The sequence below is a fragment of the Danio rerio genome, chromosome 18, assembly GCF_052040795.2.
Source record: "Danio rerio strain M-AB ecotype USA chromosome 18, GRCz13ab, whole genome shotgun sequence".
Taxonomy (NCBI): domain Eukaryota; kingdom Metazoa; phylum Chordata; class Actinopteri; order Cypriniformes; family Danionidae; genus Danio; species Danio rerio.
The window spans coordinates 10,078,064-10,098,514 of NC_141038.1; the positions used below are offsets into that span (position 1 = coordinate 10,078,064).

General features: G+C 37.3%; 2 protein-coding genes across 5 annotated transcripts in view; one reads left to right on the forward strand and one right to left on the reverse strand.

Moving 5' to 3' along the window:
• impdh1a (IMP (inosine 5'-monophosphate) dehydrogenase 1a) overlaps positions 1–2,382 on the forward strand; it is a 38,075-nt gene extending 35,693 nt beyond the window's left edge. For all 4 annotated transcript variants that reach the window (XM_087291859.1, XM_087291860.1, NM_001002177.2 and 1 more), the window contains one exon: positions 1,487–2,382. In XM_087291859.1, coding sequence (XP_087147985.1) covers positions 1,487–1,581 — 95 coding nt within the window. In that variant the 3' untranslated portion in view covers positions 1,582–2,382. The remainder of the gene's footprint in view (positions 1–1,486) is intronic.
• Positions 2,145–20,388, reverse strand: prrt4a (proline rich transmembrane protein 4a). Its single transcript, XM_087292976.1, has 4 exons — positions 20,310–20,388; positions 15,651–16,300; positions 9,164–9,295; positions 2,145–7,031 (listed from the first exon to the last, which is right to left on the reverse strand). Exons 2-4 carry the CDS (start codon positions 16,219–16,221, stop codon positions 5,134–5,136), a joined length of 2,601 nt encoding a protein of 866 aa, XP_087149102.1. The 5' UTR covers positions 16,222–16,300; positions 20,310–20,388; the 3' UTR covers positions 2,145–5,133.
• Between the last annotated feature and the right edge of the window lie 63 nt (positions 20,389–20,451).

Consider the following 20,451-nt stretch of genomic DNA (forward strand, 5'->3'; position numbering starts at 1 on the left):
GAAGTGATTCGCATTGAGGCAAATGTTTTTGCAGAAGAGAATGTTTGGTATTTTATCACTTTATATTTAGAAAATACTAAAAACAGCCAGAATAAAAAATATACAATAATAATAATAAAAAAATAATAATCAGAGTATAGATATGAATAAAATTGGGAGTTGTATGCAACAAAAAAAACGTTAAAAAATTTTTTTTCGTTCCCTCCGGTGCTTCGGTTTTCCCCCACAGTCCAAAGACATGCGCTATAGGTGATTTGAAGAAACCAAATTGGTCTTAGTGTATATGTGTGATTTAAAACATAATAATAATAGAGGTATGACTCTAATGAGAGTGATTGAGGTGAGATTCGTGAATTGAACCTTTTCCTTGCAAAATATATATAATAAAAAGATAGATTGACTTTAAATACAATACCGATGAGATTAAGTGAATTGTTTAATGTGTAGTTTAGTTTAAAACAGCAACAACAATTATGTGTTCCATGTAGCCTAAATGTCTGTTTAAAACCCACCAAAAAGCATAATTTTAGCCAGCACTACAGTCAATATTATTAATATTATTATTTTACATTTATTTGTAAACCTAGTGTGTTTTAAGATCGTGTGCTTGCTTTATCCATCAAAATAATAATCATTTTAGGTTTTAATCAATTTTGGCCTTTGATTTTTTATTATTTTCTTTGAAAAGTAAACAGAGAACGCTGCACTATAAAACCCAACAGTCAACTTTATCAAATGAACTGAGTGTGGTTAACTCAAAATTTATTGAAAGTTAATTCTACTCATTTGAAAAGAGTTTTGAACTCAGTGTTGAAGGTAATGAGCTAATTAAATACCTCTTTACTTCAACTTAAATGGAGTAAGTTCACAGTACTTAGATTAGTTTTTTTTTTTTTAAACTCAAATGGTTTGTCCCAATCGGTTTTCTCAGACAGTTTGAGTTGCCTTAACTTATTGGGTTTTACAGTACTCGGTTGATTTGAGTTCTCTTCATTTATTAGGTTTTACTGTGCTCAAATTGCTTTGTCTACCCAAATTGATTAAGTTCACAGTACTCATTAGGATTAGAGTCAAACGGTTTGTTGCAGTTGTTTGAGTTACCTTAAATTTTTGGGTTTTATAGTGAAAGTCTATGAGGGGGTGCATTTCTCGGCACAACACCGGCTTGATTGCAATGGAAATCTACAGACACGTATTTTAAAAAACGCAACTAAAGGTGCATTTAGCCATGTATTTTAGATTTTTTTTCACATAAAGCTGTAAAAAATGATCAAAAGCCAAGAGTAAATAAAAATGAACAGTAAACAACTTAAAATGGACAAGTGCATGAAAAAACAAAGACTTACTTCCATGGTGCTTTTTATATTTTCACTTTTGGGTGAACTGTTTTTTTATATGGGTAATATATTTGTAAAAAAAAAAAACTCTTAATTGTATATGTAGAGAAAAAAGGCTCATGTTTAATGCTCTGTTTGTCTTCCGGCAGTTACGAGAAACGGTTATATTGAGCCTGGCAGCAGAGGGCACCCAAGAGCTGGACCTAATGTCCCGTCACCGGCCGTCACTAAACACAGCAGCTAAAAAAAAAGCCATTTCTACACAACCCTCAATCCTTTGTCCTTCTTCCTGATGGCTCTCAAATCCTTGGTAAACTTAAAAAACACTTTATTGCAAGCCATCATTGGGACTAAATAACCTATGGAGCTTTTGTTTCATAGCTGCATTTTTGTTTTGTTCGGGCTTCCCTAAAAAAATGTAGACTATGAATGTACTCTGAAATATGAAGATCCTATACGTGTGTGTATGTGAAACAGAGTGTATCTTATATATTTGTGGTATACAGGGTATGTTTAGTCTGTCTTGTTCCAAAGATCCTAATTAAAAACGTCTGTTGGTTTAATAGCAATAATATATGTTGAGGTGAATCATGTGCACCACATGTGTAAGTGTTATGAGTTCAGTTCTATTGAAATCTATTATGAAATGAATTAGTTTTCTTGAATACGTTTGCAGGCTGCTTGCTGTTTAATCAGATCGCACTAGAACCATGACCGGATAATGAGTATCAGCCTTAAAATCAGGGAGTTTGTACTGTTACTCGCCTTATGCTAGTCAATAATGTATTTATTAGACAGTAGAGGCGCTCATTTCTCAACGTTTATTTATTCGTTTCACACACTTGCATCATCTTAGAAGGATTTACATATATCAAACATTTTACAGTATAAAAAAATTGCGAGATTTTACAAGGTCAGAAGTGAAGGAGAGTCGTACGCATTTGCTGTGAAAGTGACACTGAGCTCTATTTTGTAGTTTGCACAGATTGTTGGATTGTTATTCTGAATATAATGCAGTTTATAGAATAAAGAATGAGTTTTTATAGACTGGGTTCTTTAATGTGTACTTGAAGTATTAGTTTTGTCTGCTTTATTGTTTTAAAATTTCTTTTTATTGATTTACAACTGTGTATGTGTAATGTTCTACACCCCATTTAGAAACAAAAGCAGTCAATGGGACAGTTACTAAAAAAAAGAGCACATTTTAAAGATTTGGCAACAAATAAAAACGTTTTCCTAGCCAATATTGAGATGATCTTACATTATATAGGCTTTGTCTGTCAGGAGGCAAAAACTGTATTTCATGTTATTCGTCTATACAGCCTGCAGAGGGCAGTATATGTGCACCACAATCGTTATGAGGGCTTATGGGCACATATATTTAGCAATGCTATGCTGCTAAGCTATGATGAGTATATACACTCACCGGCCTATTTATTAGGTACACCTTTCTATTTTGGGCCCCCTTTATCCTCAAGAACTGCCTTAATCCTTCATGTCATAGATTAAACAAGGTACTAAAAATATTCCTTATAGATTTTTATCCATATTGACATGATAGCATCATGCAGTTGCTGCAGATATGTTGGCTGCACATCCATGATGCGAATCTCCCGTTCCACCACATGCCAAGGGTGCTCTATTGGGTTGAGATATGGTGACTGATGAACTTATTGTCATGTTCAAGAAACCAGTCTGAGAGGATTTGAGCTTTATGACATGGTGCGTTATCCTGCTGGAAGTAGTCATCAGAAGATGGGTACACTGTGGTCATAAAGGGTTGGACATGCTCAGCAACAATACTCAGGTAGGCTGTGGACTTGACACGATGCTCAGTTGGTACTAATGGACCCAAAGTATGCCAAGAAAATATCCCCCACACCATACTCCACCACCACCAGCTTGAACCGTTGATATAGGAAGGATGGATCCAAATCCAAATTCTGTCCCTACCATCCTACCTGACATTGTTGTGCATGAAAATCCCCGTAGATCAGAAGTTTCTGAAATACTCAGACCAGCCTGTCTGGCACCAACAACCATGCCACGTTCAAAGTCACTTTTCTTCCCTTCCCCATTCTAATGCTAGGTTTGAACTGCAGCAGATCATCTTGACCATGTCTACATGCCTAAATGCATTGAGTTGCTGCTATTTGATTGGCTGATTAGAAATTTGAGTTAGCAAGCAGTTGGACGTGTACCTAATAAAGTGGCCAGTAAGTGTATATTTTGCAGTGTTACAAAGACTGAGGCTATGCTTGAAATGAACTACTAGCATATTTCTTAGTGCACACTGTACTGTACATGTGCAACAGTATGCATTAGACATCAATAAAAGATTTGTTTACAGTTGTAGGCTAAGCAACATTGTTGTCACGTGACTTCATATTTAATTCAGTGCCTGCGTTCAGTGTTCTATTGCAGATGCAGTAAATCAGTTAGAACATTCACATAGTGTTTCACGGTGGAGAAGTTGGTAGCACAATTGCCTCACAGCAAGAAGGTCGCTGATTCGAGCCTCGGCTTGGTCAGTTGGCTTTTCTGTGTGGAGTTTGCATGTTCTCCCCGTGTTCACTAGGGTTTCCTCCGGGTGCTCTGGTTTCCCCCACAAGTCCAAAGACATGCGCTATAGGTGAATTGGGTAAGCTAATTTGTCCATAGTGTATGTGTGTAAATGAGTGTGTATGGATGTTTCCCAGTGATAGGTGGCAGCTGGAAGGGCATAAAAAGTTCTGGATTAGTTGGCGGTTCATTCCACTGTGGTGACCCCGGAATAATAAAGGGACTAAGCCGAAAAGAAAATCAATAAATGAATGAAATTTCACATACTACAGAAACAGTACAAGCAATATGCTCGCATGTTATTGCAAACATAGCCACAGTTTGCCATGAGAATGCAAATTGGCAACAATTTGAGTCTAGTATAGTTTAACAGATGTGATGTAAATTAAGTAACTCTTAAAAATGGAACACCTGTAGAACTAAAATGGCAAGTGATCCATCAAAATGGCTAATTAGCATTTAGCATTTTAAAAGAAACTGCATAGATTTTTCTGTTTGTCTTTGTCGTCTTCATGCAAACTTTTGCTTTTCTCTCATATTTACACTTCAATAGATTTCTAAAGTTCCATTCCACAACAAGAAAAAACAACAATTAGGCCATAGGCTAAACATCTTTTCATCAAACCAAGCTAAATAAAAAACCCAGAGGTGCTCAATCCTGTTCCTGAACACCTCCACCACCATATCCAGCTTTGCATCCTAAATCACATACTGTACATTATTATTTACAGCATATAATTATTTGTCTTGAAACTTACTCTATGACTGTTCAAAATGAATGTTCGATATTGTATGAATGTGTGCAGTATATATGACATTTAAAGGTACTGTATCCATCATATTGTCACTGTTATTCGACCTACAAGCATCAATTGTATTGTTTCACTGCCATGCCCGAATCCTTTCCTGTGGCCTCATGGGATTTAAGTGTCCATTGGATACACACTCCAATCTCAGGAGAAGTAATAGGTCATTTACAGTTTTATGAATGCTGTGTGCTATATAGTATGAAAGTAAGTAGGCATATTCAAACACAGGAAAGGTTCTCAAAAAGAAAACTTACAAGCAGTGATGGAGTTAAACTGTACAGCAAAGTGGCCCTCCAACAGCCAATTTGGACCAATTCGTCCAATTGTTAAACTTTCCAGACAATCTTAAGGCTAATTCTGCATGTAAGCACAGTGCATCCACACTCCAGCACAATATGTAGTTGATTCAATACAGATTTCTTCACCTATAGATCAATCGTGTCGCTGCTAATACTAAGTGCATCTATTTGCCTGCAGACGTTAATGAATTCAGCTTGAACTGCGAGCTCATCAACATGAGAAGTGGCATCCACATCCACGCTCCCTCTGGAGGATGTAGACCCTAAGGTGGTGTACCTTCTGTGGAGCTGCTGCCCAGAATGAGAGCCCCTATGTAGGCTGCTCTGAGAGTGTTCTGTTGAGTTTATCCCACCGCAGTGGACCGAGACCTGAGCTGGTCTCCCAGATATAGTGCTCCACTGTCTGGACCGACTAGGTACAGTAGCAGGGTCCACATCCCCACAGGAGGAAGTGCGGTATAGGCTGACTTCAGTGGAGTTGCCCCGACAGGGTTGTCCGTCTGGGGGTCCACGGGTGCTAAGAGAGAGTCTGGAGGAGCCGAAGAGGCTATGCTGGAACAGAGCCTCGCTGTTCAAGGCCTCATCAATACTTCGGCGTAGGTCGATAGGTGAAGGGGGACGCAGATCTGCTGTAGAATCAGCGTCCAAACTTGCAAAGGAAGACGCTTGAGATGCTTTGTTAGTTTTAGTGGGTTGGGCAAGCTGTGTTGAAGGCTTGTGCTGAGGACTGCTGGGATAGTGAAGGTCCAGTCCGTCGGATTCACTGTGCGGAAGCTCCACCAAGGTGTAGAGTGGCACACTTTCACTTTCCCGCCGTACTATTCCTTCACACAACCCCAGCTTTTCTGCAGGACGTAGTGACCAGCCACACCGACTCGAGAGGATTGTGGGTTTTCCAGATGTGGTGCCTTCTGTAGTTTGATTTTTGAAGAGCCAGCTGCAGCCCCCGGGTTTGGAAGGAGGCACTCCGCAACAGAGAAGAGGGTGAGTGATTATAAGGGCGAGAGTAAGACACACTCCTGTTTCACACACTCTGCAGCTGAGCTGGAAACCCCACCAGGGCCAGGGCATCAGACCAACCATGACTCCACCGGTTAATCCTCCTGCAAGTAGCATTGCATAGAGTCGAAGACTTCCGCATGCCAGGAGGAAGAGGGCAGAAAACACCCCAGCCTTGGCCGCCCTCTCCCACATCCGCGCCTCAGTAAATGGACACCTGCTGGCATGACATGATGGCCGTTCAGGAGAGCTTTCATTGAGGCGGTAAATGTGTTTGACGTCAGCACGGGCACAGCAATAGAGAAGCAGATACGTGAATGAAAGGATCGAGGACATCAGCACGAAGGCTGCTGCGGGTAATAGAGGCACAACTTGCAGGGTAGGAAAAAGTTGCAGTATTGCCATGGACGCCATCACAATGGCCACATGCAGAAGCACTAGGGCTGCCAAAAGGCAGGTGCTGCGCTGCAGGGTGTTCTGGGAAAGTAGCTGGGTACACGAGCGGGCAGTTAGCAGTAACAGCAGCAAGCCAAATGATGCGGTAAGACATGGATAAGCAGCTTCATGCAGCAGTCGAGCCCAGCCTATGGGAAGGCGCTCTTTTTGGCCGTATGGATCGTAGAGCAGCCACAGAGCCCGGCTGGAACTTGTTAGTAGTTGAAGGAGGTGGAGAAGGCTGAAGTGGGCACAGCCAGAGGGCCAGCGCAATGGCAAACACATCAGGCTGAGCGCAGAAAGCGCAGCCACAAGCATAAACACGCAGCCCAGTACGTAAACCTGCAACTCCCATGCCAGGCCCCATGTCGCCATGGCAGCATTCCAGTCAGTCAGTAAAGGGACCAGTAGAGGTGGAGTCAGGTCTTCAAGGGGTGGGTTTATGACACCAGGGGGTGTGGTTAAATAAACCGGAGGTGGAGTAGATAGAGTGTTGTTAATTGAAGCGTCAGATGACTGGCAGATCCCAAAGCCAACCAGGTTGCAGTCCGGAAGTGTGGCAGACCTGCTCCAGTCATCACCAGGAGATGCTAAAAGACAACAATTAGGTTAGTGTCAGACTTTATTTGGTTTGTAAATGATTTTATAAACAGAATATAATAAATATAATTATAAAATTATTTAATTATGCTACACACCTTTTGGAAATCGAACTTTCAGTACTTTAAAAGTATTATAGATGACTGTTTTCAGTGTTGGGCAGTAGCGTTACAAGTAGTGACGCTACTAGCTAAACTACATTTCTCAGTAGCGTGGTAGCAATGTCGCTACTTTTTAAATCAAATAGCTTTTCAGTAACGCTGCAGTTTTTTTAGTCAAGTAGCGCAGTAGCGTCCACACAAGCTACATTTACCGATCGCGGATCAATAAGTGACCGCACCCACATTCATGGAGCTGTGAGGCCGATGTCTAGTGATGAAAGTAAATCCATATGATGGCAAGAATGATGATTTCTTCCTCTTTCTGTTTTACGGGTGAGCCCCTGATTTGTTGTATATATACTGTAGTAAAGACTAAAGTATACTATGGTAATTAGTATTAGTTCATGATAGTTACTAATAATACCACAGAATGTAGTGTAATTTATTAATGAAGAGTTGTAAAGATATACAATACAAGCTAATGCCTATTCCTTAATAATTCCCTTTACTAAAAATTACTATAGTATTTTAAATGTGTAACTCCTGGTTTTATTGGAATTTTTTGTTTTAACTGTTATATGCTTTAATTTGTTTCTGTTTAGTACAGCATATTATTTTCAGTAAATAACTGAACTGAATAATTGTGCCTCATATGTTTTACTGACAGTTTTATTGATCACTAAGACATGACTCACTCTATTTGTTGCTTCGATTTAAAAATGAAAAATGCAAAAATAGCTTGGATGTAGCTAAGCTACTTTTGCCTTGTAGCTTTTAGCTTAGCTTGCTACATTTCTCCGAGGGTAGCTTTTAGTGGTTAAGCTACATTATAAGTAGAGCCGCTAATAGCTTAGCTCACTACAGTTTTCAAGTAGCTTGCCCAACACTGTATGTGTTATAATACTTTCAGAAAACCACAAGCTTCACATGAGTTTAACATGAGCAATCGCATGGTAAATATGTGGAACATGTATCAATGTCTGAAATAGGTTGTTTTTAAAACAATTTCACATGAGGCACATATGATCACATCAAAAATGTCCCAAAACTAAATTTCAAAAGCATTGCACATATTTTACATGTGTCTTTTTTTAACATGTCAGGTAAAGCTTACCTGTTTTTATCTGTATTTATTCCGTTCGAATGGTTTACAATTATATGATGTCTCTAAAATTGAGTCGGATAATGTAATCCAGCCTTAATCTTGGTCTGTTTATGCGCCCTGGGTTATATTCACAAAAAACAAAGCTAATACTGTCCAAAAGCAGCTCATTATTTTTACACATTATTTTGCATGTGAAAACACAGACCAAAACCACACACTGATGTTTCACAGGGATCTTAAAGCATACAGTAGATTCTGTTACTTCAGTATAAAATGGAGGATCATGAATGTCAGCATTACCATAAGCCCAAATAAAGCAATGACTATGTTAATTAGCTAGAAGAGATGTGGAAGTAGGCTGTTGTAAATGGGTCGCACACTTCATCCCTGACACACATTCACGTATGGCACAGATAAGAGGGCATTGACCCTGTTGCCGTTCTCGCGTGTGTGTGACTATTTAAAAATTAGAAACTGACACACTTTCATAGCATTACGTCACTTAAACACCTGCGCATGGAAGTAAAGTTTCACAATACAGACTCGTTTTATTTTCAAATATTGTGGACACTCTTATTATTGCAGGATTGATTGAGATTGTTACTGTATTGATAAAGATGGGGAATTCACTGCGGCATTAGAGTTAGCATTAGTCGTTCAGCATGTGGTAATTAAGGTCACAGGGTCTGGCTTAACTCTCACCTTTAAAGACTGAATTTTCATAAATTTATTTAAATTTATAATTTAAATAAAGACCCTGACTATTTAAAATGCATACAGATACTAATTTTAGATTCTTGTAACCTTTCATTTAGGCACTTTGTGGAGCACAGAAAAGCCATTGCACTCTTTTATCCAGCAGCAAAAGTTAATATATTTAAAATAGAGGTCATTCTGACAGTGAATGCTTCCGTACCTGTTTTAGGAGAGGTTTCAGTGACCTTGATCACAATACTGGTCGACTGGCCTTTCTTCTCCTTTTTCACATGTTCAACACCCTCATGCTCCTCTCGATCACGCTCAGGGCTTGTCATAATGAAGGTCGTTTCTGTCGGACAAAATAGAATTACAAATCTTAAAGGAACACTCCACTTTTTGGGGGGAATAGGCTCATTTATGACTTCCCTAGAGTTAATCTGTTGAGTTTGATACATTTTTAATTGATTCAGCCAATCTCTGGGTCTGGAGGGAGTACTTTTAGCTTAGCTTAGCATAGATCATTGAAACAAATTAGACCATTAGCATCTCGCTCAAAACATTTAAAAATAGAGCTTTCATAGTTTTTGTTTCCAAAGCTTGACTCTTCTGTTCTTACATTGCATGTTAAGACGTACTGTACCTTGGGACTATTTTCAGGTGCTGCGTAATATCATCGCGCCTGCTACAGCCGTGGTACAGCACTAAAGTGACTTAATTTTTACGCTAGACATATTTACTTAGAAAATAGCAACTTTTAATTTTGCTAGTACCTAGTTCCTAGTCTTTTCTTAGTACACAATGTTGGGTAAGTTACTTTAAAAAAGTAATTACAATTTACTGATTATACTAGAAAATTGTAATTTGATTACATTACTAATTACTGTACTTCATGTAAAAAGTAATCAGATTGCTAATTCCTTTACTTTGACTTTACCTTTAAAACTTATAAAATATACCTATAAAAATACAAAATAAACTGCAGCTCTTTCGGTAATTTAGTATTCACAAAAAAAACTTTACAATGGGTTGATCACAGCAGCTTGACATATTCAAAATACTTTGCACAAAACCTCATCATTCACTTTTTTCCAATCCTGGAAAACTGGATACCATTGACATCCATCGTATGAAAAAGCACTGCAGTGTTTATTTGTTCCGTGTTTGTCTGAGGTAATAGTCTACCCAAATGTGTATATTACAAAGTATGAAGCCGATCAGTCAGTTCTTGTCACATGACTCAAGGTGTTCAACTGCGTGCTCCTGGGAAATGCGAACTCATACAATATGCGCTCCCAATATGTCTGCGCGCAAAAGACATGATATGTGAACGACCTCATAAGCAGCTACGCTTCTCTTCACATTCAGAGGGTACCTTCACCAGAATGGGGAAGTCCCAGAGTAAAGTAAGAAAATATGATACACAAGTGTTTCGGAATATATGGAAAAGCTACTTTACGATGTTTTCATCTGTTTTTGTGTAATTTGTTTTTATTTTATTTATACTTGTCTCTTTTATTCTTGTTTATGTAAAGCACTTTCAATTGCCACTGTGTATGAAATGTGTTATATGAATAAGCTTGCCTTGCCTTAAAAAGGAAAATTATCAAAACTCTTATAAATTTTTTGTGTGAGATACTAATGGTCTAATCTGATTCAGTGATCTATGCTAAGCTCATATATATATATATATATATATATATATATATATATATATATATATATATATATACAGTTGAAGTCAGAATTATTAGCCCCCTTTTGATTTTTTTTTTTTTTTAATATTTCCCAAATGATGTTTAACAAAGCAAGGAAATTTTCACAGTATGTCTGATAATATTTTTTTCTTCAGGAGAAAGTCTTATTTGTTTTATTTCGGCTACATTAAAAGCAGTTATTAATTTTTTTAAAAACATTTTTGGGACAAAATTATTAGCCCTTTTAAGCTATTTTTTTTTCAATAATCTACAGAACAAACCATCATTATACAGTAATTTACCTAATTACCCTAACCTGCCGAGTTCACCTTATTAACCTAGTTAAGCCTTTAAATGTCACTTTAAGCTGTATAGAAGTGTCTTGAAAAATATCAAGTAAAATATTATTTACTGTCATCATGGCAAAGATAAAATAAATCCGTTATTAGAAATAAGTTATTAAAACTATTATGCTTAGAAATATGCTGAAACAATCCCTCCATTCAACAGAAATTGGTGAAAAAAATAAACAGGGGCGCTGATAATTAATTTAGGGGGGCTAATAATTCTGACTACAACTGTATATATATAATATATTTCCATACACACAAACACACTCTTTGTCGGCAACGCCCGTGCAGTCACTCATCTATCAATGTAGAAAAGGGATGAAAAATTGTAATTATCGTAATTAGAAAAAAAAAATAATAATTGCATACTGAAATATTTGTGTATATCGCTGGCTCTGGATGGCCACAGTCCTCCACTGCAGCTTGGTCACGCTTTCATTTCAAAGGAGCGCTACCCTGTACTAAAATGGTGGCTTTATTGACGCTTTCTTTCCAATAGACAACAGCAGGGTAGGAGACATCTAATGTCAATATCTATGTGCTAAGCTAAGCTAAAAGTGCTCCCATTATCAAATCAAATCAAATTAATTTTACTGACACATCATCAGCAGCACGTGTGCTATGATGAGTGAAAAGCTCATGAGTGAAAACCTCACTAGACTCAAAGATTGGCTGGATGGGTTTAAAAATGGTAAAACTCAACTGTTTAACTGGGAGTTGTAAAATGAGCCTATGTTTCTTGAAATACAGTGAAGTTTACATTTAAACACGTGAAACTTAAAACAAGGGTAACTTTTTCATTATTGTTTTTCATTCCCTGCAGAACTCCAAACCCCAAAAAAGAAAAGAAGTTGCTATCAGTTTCACAATGAGTCACTAGGGGGCTTGTATCCCACTCACATCTGCAGTGATGAACGGTTTGTGCGTTGCTGGAATACTGATGTTTTCACTGCAGTTTGTGGAACACAGGCAGAGCATGATGAGGATGCACCACTGATGCAGACATTGAGCTGATTTTATTCATGTCAATACAGCAGTATTAAACAAGGAGTGGCAGTGCAACGATGCTGATGTCCCTTTATTACAAAATTATGATGTGTACAGCCGACACTTTATCCAATTTAAAACGTGTCATCATCTTTTCGGGACATTGCTGCTCAGCAGAAATGTTAGTGCTCAACTATAATGTGCCTGAGAGAATGTGAATGCCTGTATTACATTTGATGCAGTAAAAAGACTTGGCAAATAAATGGCAAGAATTTCTATCTAGTGAGACGTCCTTCAAGACTGTAGGCAAAATTGACTGTAGGCAAAAAAACATCGATACACTCAAACGAATCTTAAGGGAATCATAATGTGACACATAAAGAAATGGCTTGTTTATGAATCAAAAGCATATTGTGTGATCCCAGCTAACAATTTTAGGTTCTGAAAATGTTCCATTAACATTCCCATTAAGAAGAGAAGCCATTATTTTTTTAGGTTTTTAAAATGTTCATAGGTGGCATGGTGGCTTAGTGATTACTGTCACCTTACAGCAAGAAGGTCGCTGGTTCGATTACCAGCTGGACTAGTTGGCATTTCTGTGTGGAGTTTGCATGGAGTGGGCTCCATTGGATGCTCAGGTTTTCCCAACAATCCAAAGACATTCGGTATAGATCAGAGATGCCCAAACTAGGGCCCGTGGGCCAAAGTTGGCCTATGGTAACCTTTGATTTGGCCCACCATCCCATTTGAGAAGAGAGGGAGAATGATGGGGGATGGTTTCTAAATTGTCAATTCATTTCTAAAGTAACTGTTTGTTTGTTTTATTGTTAAATGGTATTATTAAATGATGTAAATTAATCAGATTTTGTTTACATGTCCATATGGTCACCCGACAATGCAGAGACTTTGGTGAGGAAATCAAGTCAAAGGCTTGACCAGTGTATTCAGCATTGAACTTCGCTGTGTGATAAAGATGATTGTTTGTTTTTAGTGCAATAAGTTTTCATTTAAAAAGTTGTTTTTTATTTATTTTGAATCATATGAAATAAATTAGGAACATATCCATGGCAACTTTAATGTAATATAGTTTGGTATGTTTACCTTCGGCCCATGGCTCTCTGTGATATTTGGATTTTGGCTTTTCATACGAAAAAGTTTGGGCACCCCTGGTATAGGTGAACTGAATAAGCTAAACTGGCCAAAATGTATATGTATGAATTAGTGAGTATGGGTGTTTCCCACTACTGAGGTGTGGCTGGAAGGACATCTACTGCATAAAAATATATGCTGTAATAGTTGGAGGTTCATTCCGCTGTGGCAGCCTCTGAAATAGAGACTAAGCTGAAGGAAAATGAATGAATGAAATGTTCATAATGTACAGTTAAAATTATTAGCCGCCTGAACTATTTGCCGTCCTGTTTATTTTTTTCCCCCAATTCCTGTTTAACAGGGAGCAGATTTTCTTAACACATTTCTGAACATAATAGTTTTAATAACTCATCTCTAATAACTGATTTATTTTATCTTTGCCATGATGACAGTTAATAATATTTTACTAGATATTTCAAGACACTTCTATACAGCTTATAGTGACATTTAAAGGCTTAAATTAATACTTATTAACTATTTAGCAACATGGTTTAATTGTCTTCCGTACATCCTTACAATAACATTTCTTTAAAAGTTCTGCATGTTTTCATGTTTTTATGCATACATTTATGTTGTGCGTAAATGTTGTTTATTATAGCTTTTAAAACTTTGAGACAGTCTGAACATCTTTAATATTGTTTATGCTACATTGCATTACTGAAAAATATTCAGTGAAAAATATTCTGTTTCAGAAGACTTTTAGATTAGTATCTCATTGTTAGTGTGGATTAAATAAATGATACCAAAACATACAGTTTTTTTTTTTAATATAGCATTTTAAAAAAATCTAGAAGCTAGTAGCTACCCTCAAAATAAATATTAACCTTGATTTAGACCTCAGAATTCAGAAAATATTTTATTGAACATTAGAAAACTAAATTATATTTTAAAGAATTAAATTTATGTTGTGCATACATTTTGTTTATTACATCTTTTAAAACGTGTCTTTTTAAAAAGAAAGGTTTTGCTAATGAGGTGTATGTATTTAACTAGAGTTTGCTTGTTTGGACACATTATTAAAAATATGTGGCTAAGAAATAACTGAATTGTAATTTTAATTGCGCAATTAAAAAAAACCCACTTTAAATTATTAGCGTTTTGCACTGTGATAGTCGGAAATTTAATTGATAATATTCTTAAAACAGTCTTAAAAAGTTTTTATTTGACATGATGAAATCTGAATTTATCCAGACATTTAAAAAGAATATATTTTAGAGCTGTAATAATCACAATACCGTCTAACCATGATATTTTTATCCAAGGTTATCATTCTGTCAGAAGCTTATACCGGCCCATAGTGTAAAACCTAAATCAATGACTCATATGAGCTGACTGGTTTAATGGTTGAGTAAAAGGAGATACCAGTTCAGCAGTCACTGTCAGAAGCTTATATGATTCATAAGTCAGGATTACTTTTAGAAATCACAATGATACATCACATAAACCACCATGCAAGAATACTGGATGTTCCCAGACTCAACATTTATTTATTCATTTTCTTTCAGCTTAGTCCCTTTATTCACCAGGGGTCGCCACAGTGGAATGAACCACCAATTTATCTAGCATATGTTTTACAAAGTGGATGCTCTTCCAGCTGCAACCCAGTACTGGGAAACACACTCATTAACTCTCATACACCATGGCCAATTTAGTTCATCCAATTCTGAAACTGCTGAATTAGTTCATCCAATAGCTGAAACTGCAGCTCTGCACAAGACTTTTGGCCAGCGGAGAAATTAAAATGGTCGTGCCGAACTGAGTCTGGTTTCTCTCAAGGTTTTTGTTCTTCACTCCCCTATCGGTGAAGTTTTTTTTCCCTCTCCTCTGTCGCCACTGGCTTGTATGGTTCAGGATCGGTGAATTTTCTCTTCAGTGTTTGGACTCTCAATAACGACTTCAAACCACACTGAACTGAGCTAAACTGAACTGAACTTAAACACTAAAAACTGAACCACCCTGATCCAGTTACTATGACCATTTATGTGAAGCTGCTTTGACACAATCGACATTGTCAAAGCGCTATACAAATAAAGCTGAATTGAATTGAATTGAATTCACCTATAGGCATGTCTTTGGACTGTGGGGGAAACTGGAGCACCCGGAGGAAACCCACATGAACACAGGGAGAACATGCAAACTCAAGAATTGCCAGCTAACTCAGCCAGGAATCAGCGACCTTCTTTGCTGTGAGGCGACAGTGCTAACCACTGAGCCACCATGTCACCCCCAGCTTAAAATTCAGTATAGACTTAATGCTGCATTATTGCCACACTAAATTATCCATGCTCAGAGCCATCACATCAACTTATACAGCTGAAATAGTCATGCAAATGCATCTATGCCACCTTAAATATGCATAAAGCCACAGATGCCATATCCGGTTCTATTATTGCAGTGGAAATTTATCAACCAAGTCAACCAAACAGCAGCACATGTTTGCATTGTGTTTTCTGCACATTCACACGCTCTCAAGTTCTGTCATGAAACGCATGAGTTGGCTCTAATGTAGCTTTAATTTGATTACCTGTAGGAGCGTCTGTTAAATTCTTTGTTTTCTCGGATGGGTCTTTTGGTGATGTAGTGCCATCTAAAGTTCCTCTAACATATGGTGTCTGGGTGGCACTAAAGGACTTTTTAAGTGTCCGATGGGTGCTGGTTTCTGCAGCAGTTTTGGATTTAAATGTATTCCTGTATTTGGATTCTGAGGTTTGAGAAGGAAAAGGCTGGAGCGTTGCAAGTGAAGTTTTAAACGATCTGTCTTGCTTGAAATTTGTCCAATCAGATTGCTCGGTTTGAGTTCCCTCTTCATCGTTCTGGATATCCGAGGGAAGCTCGGTTTTACTGGAAACTACAGTTTTGATCCACTGCGTTTTTGAGGCTGTTGTGATATAAAGGTTTGGTTCAGTCAAAAGGTCTCTGTTGGGATGTACATCAGGGGATAAACTTGGGTCCATTTTTGCTGTCCATGATGAGCTTTTGCCTGGCTCTGGGTCTGTGCTGGGCAAAAAGTGGGCTTGTTCATTTCTATTTAAAGACAGACTGGCACACTGGGAGAGAGTGAAGAGCAGCAGTAGAGCTTGACGGTGAGGGGTCATGCTGACACTCCTCTGAAGATCTTACACCTCACTGTCACACAACGCTGATCCCATTTCAAGCTTACATTCTGTGTTGGATCTGAAAATGAAACAGAAAACTAAAGCTTATTTATATACATACAGCTGAAGTCAGAATTATTAGCTGCCTTTTCTTTGTTAAATATTTCCCAAATGATGTTGAACAGAGCAAGGAAATTTTCACAGTGTGTCTGATAATATTTTTTCTTCTTGAGAAAGTCTTATTTGTTTTATTTTGGCTAGAATAAAAGCAGTTATTATTTTTTTAAAAACATTTTAGGGACAAAATGATTAGCCCCTTTAAGCAATTTTTTTTTCGATAGTCTACAAAACAAACCATCATTATACAATAACTTGCCTAATTACCCTAACCTGCCTAGTTATCCTAATTAACCTAGTTAAGCCTTTAAATGTCACTTTAAGCTGTATAGAAGTGTCTTGAAAAATATCTAGTCAAATAGTATTTATTTTATATTATAAAATATTATTTTTACAAATACGATAAATATTTTATAATATTTTTATAAATATTATAAATATTTTAAAATATTATACTATTTTAAAACATCTAGTAAAATATTTTTAGTAAAATATTACTGTCATCATGGCAAAGATAAAATAAATCAGTTATTAAAAACTATTAATAGTTATTAAACTATTAAATACATATTAAATACATATAAAAAGTTAGTGAACATTGACATAATTCATTGTGTCAAACATTTTTCTATACTCTATACACACCAACGCAATAGAAATGAAACAAACAAGATGTGGTTTAATTGCAGACTGTCAGCTTTAATGTAAGGGTATTTACATCTAATCAGATGAATGCAGTAGTAATCACAACAGTTTGCAGATGTGCCTCCCACTTGTTAAGGGACCAAAAGTAATTGGACAGAATAATAATGATAAATCAAACTTTCACTTTTTAATACTTGATTGCAAATCCTTTGTAGTTAATTACAGCCTGAAGTCTGGAACATATAGATATCACCAGACACTGGGTTCAATTTTTGGTGGTGCTCTGCCAGGCCTCTACAGCAACGGTCTTCAGTTTCTGCTTTTTCTTTTGGCATTTTCTCTTCAGTTTTGTCTTCAGCAAGTGAAATGTATGCTCAATCAGATTTAGGTCAGGTGATTGACTTGGCCATTGCATTACATTCCACTTCTTTCCCTTCAAAAACTCTTTGGTTACTTTTGCAGTATGCTTTGGATCATCCTCCATTATGCATTTGGCCTAATATGAGCAGAAAATATTGCCTGAAACATTTCCGAATTCATCCTGCTGGCTTTGTCAGCACTCATCAATATATATGAGAGAACCAGTGCCATTGACAGCCATACATGCCCACGCTATGTCACTACCACCATGCTTCACTGCTTAGGATCATGAGCAGTTCCTTTCTTTCTCCATACTCTACTTTTCCCATCACTCTAGTTGTTAGATAAATTAATTTTATTCATTTCATTATATTCTATTTATATTATTTTATATATATGTATACTTTTAAAGGAACCCAAAGTTAATGTTAAATTTGTGTGCTTCTTGATATAATCACATGCTGAACTGTAGTTTTCAGTCAGTTGAATGGTTGGAATGTGCCAGTTGCAGGAATATTGCGCTGACAATGATTTGATTATATGATCAATAGGATTCTACCAAACACACTGTTTAGACCAATGATTAAAGACAATGCATCATCATCTGTTTGCCTGTGTAAAACTGGCCTTGAAGGACTGCCCTTTGAGCAACCAGAATGGAGCCTCTTGTGTTTTTTTTTCTGTGTATTCCCCTTGCTGCAAGAACATTAAATCTTTTATAATGAATCTTCCTGAGTCTTGGAATAATTTTTGATCCTGACAAATTGGCGAGCCAGCCAGGAGTCCAATATCTCTTCAGTGTTACCTGGATTGGACAAGGCGCCAAAATTGAGAAATCCTCAACCGTCTTATCTTTCTACATCTTGGAATGATTTTGATCCTGACACTAGTACAAGTTGATCTTGGTCTCATCTGTCCATAGGATGTTGTTCCAGCACTGTGATGGCTTTTTTAGAACTCTAATCTGGCCTTCCTGTTTTTGAGGCTTACCGATGGTTTACATCTTGTGGTGAACCCTCTGTATTCACTCTGGTGTAGTCTTCTCTTGATTGTTGAATTTGACACATATACACCTACCTCCTGGAGAGTGTTCTTGATCTTTCCAACTGTTGTTGAGGGTGTTTTCTTCACCAGGGAAATAAATCTGTGGTCTTCTGGGTCTTTCTGTGTTGCAGAGCTCACTGATGCTTTCTTTCTTTTTAAGAATGTTCCAATTAGTTGTTTTGGCAATGCCCAATGTTTTTTCTATCTCTCCTATGTTTTTTTTCAGCCCAATGATGGCTTGCTTCACTGATAGTGACATCTCGTATCTCATCTTGAAAGTTGACAGTAACACATTCCAAATACTAGTAGCACACTTGAAATGAACTCTGGACCTTTTCACTGCTCATTCTTATTGGGATAGTGAGGGAATAACACACACCTGGCCATGGAACAGCTTAGAAGCCAATTTTCGAATTACTTTTGGACGCTTAACAAGTGGGAGGCACAAATGCAAACTGTTGTAATTCCTACAGCGTTCATCTGATTTAGATGTAAATACCCTCAAATTAAAGCTGACAGTTTGCAGTTACAGCACATCTTTTCGTTTTATTTCCAAATTCAACAAATCCATTATGTTGGTGTATAGATCCAAAAATGTTAAAGTTGTGTCGATGTCTAAATATTTTTGGATTTAACTGTATATATAAGCTGAATTTCATAAAATTGAAATTATTAGCCCTATTAGCTTTCAATTTAACTCAAATATTTTTTAAACTAATTTCTAAACATAATAGTTCTATTAACTCATTTCTGATAACTGATTTCTTTTATCTTTGCCGTGATGACACTATATAATATTTTACTAGATATTTTTTTTAAATGTAGGGCATCACGGTGGCGCAGTGGGTAGCACAATCTCCTGCCAGCAAGAAGGTTGCTGGTTAGAGCCTCGGCTTGGTCAGTTGGCATTTCTGTGTGGAGTTTGCATGTTCTCCCCGTGTTCGTGTGGGTTTCCTCCGGGTGATCTGGTTACCCCCACAGTCCAAAGGCATACAATATAGGTGAAATGGGTAAGCTAAATTGTCCATAATGTATATGTGTGAATGAGTGTGTATAGATGTTTCCCAGTGATAGGTTGCAGCTGGAAGGGCATCCAGTGCGTAAAACATATGCTGGATAAGTTGGCGGTTCATTCAGTTGTGGCCACCCCGATTAATAAAATGATTAAGTCGAAAAGAAAATGAAAGAGTGAATAAAATAATGCTAAATTAAGTAGCCTTTATCTGTAATTTTATCTGAAAACCAATATTCTGATACATCCTGAATCTCTTCACGTGATATATATATATATATATATATATATATATATATATATATATATATATATATATATATATATATATATATATATATATATATATATTACAAACTAAATTATAATTTGGCATAATCAAAACTGGACCTACATACACACCATCAGTTTTAGTCGATCCCCTCGAGTCATGTGACCCAATTCAGAAAAACGCACCTCAGAGAACAGGACACACACACACACGCGCGCGCGTTAAAGCAACCATTAACCATCCATCAGAGAAGTAGATCTTATTCAGCCTATATTTATGTCAAATATCCAAACCACTACTGCAGAGTAAGACCTAGGCTACTTCACAACCCTTTCCTTAATATTTCTCAACTCTCTTTCCTGGTAACGGGATGCAGCATATTTATCATTTATATTTCAGCAAGAGAGCAGGAAAGACGGGGATGCTGATCTACATTATCAACCAGTGCAGCAGTATTTAGCGCATCTTCTCTTCATCATACAGTGACACATATCCACACACCAGCAAGGGAGCTCACTGCACACACACACACACACACACACACACACACACACACACACACACACACACACACACACACACACACACACACACACACACACACACAAAGTTTGACTGCGCCAGAAGAGATGTGCTCACCTCGGGACGCGTGGATGAAGAGGCTAAAATAGGAGTAATCCTTCAGCCTGCCGTCCTGCTGCGGAAAAGATTTGACTCTGACTGTGCCTGTGTGTGTTTTACTGCTTGCTCTCTCTCTCTCTCTCTCTCTCTCTCTCTCTCT

What these genes read in the sequence shown, in the direction of transcription:
- prrt4a (XM_087292976.1), bottom strand. Translation starts at nt 16,221, where the DNA reads ATGACCCCTCACCGTCAAGCTCTACTGCTGCTCTTCACTCTCTCCCAG. An exon ending in TTTAACAGACGCTCCTACAG is followed by an intron (nt 9,296 to 15,650) that starts GTAATCAAATTA and finishes TTTGTCCGACAG; the next exon opens with AAACGACCTTCATTATGACA. An exon ending in TGAAACCTCTCCTAAAACAG is followed by an intron (nt 7,032 to 9,163) that starts GTACGGAAGCAT and finishes GTTGTCTTTTAG; the next exon opens with CATCTCCTGGTGATGACTGG.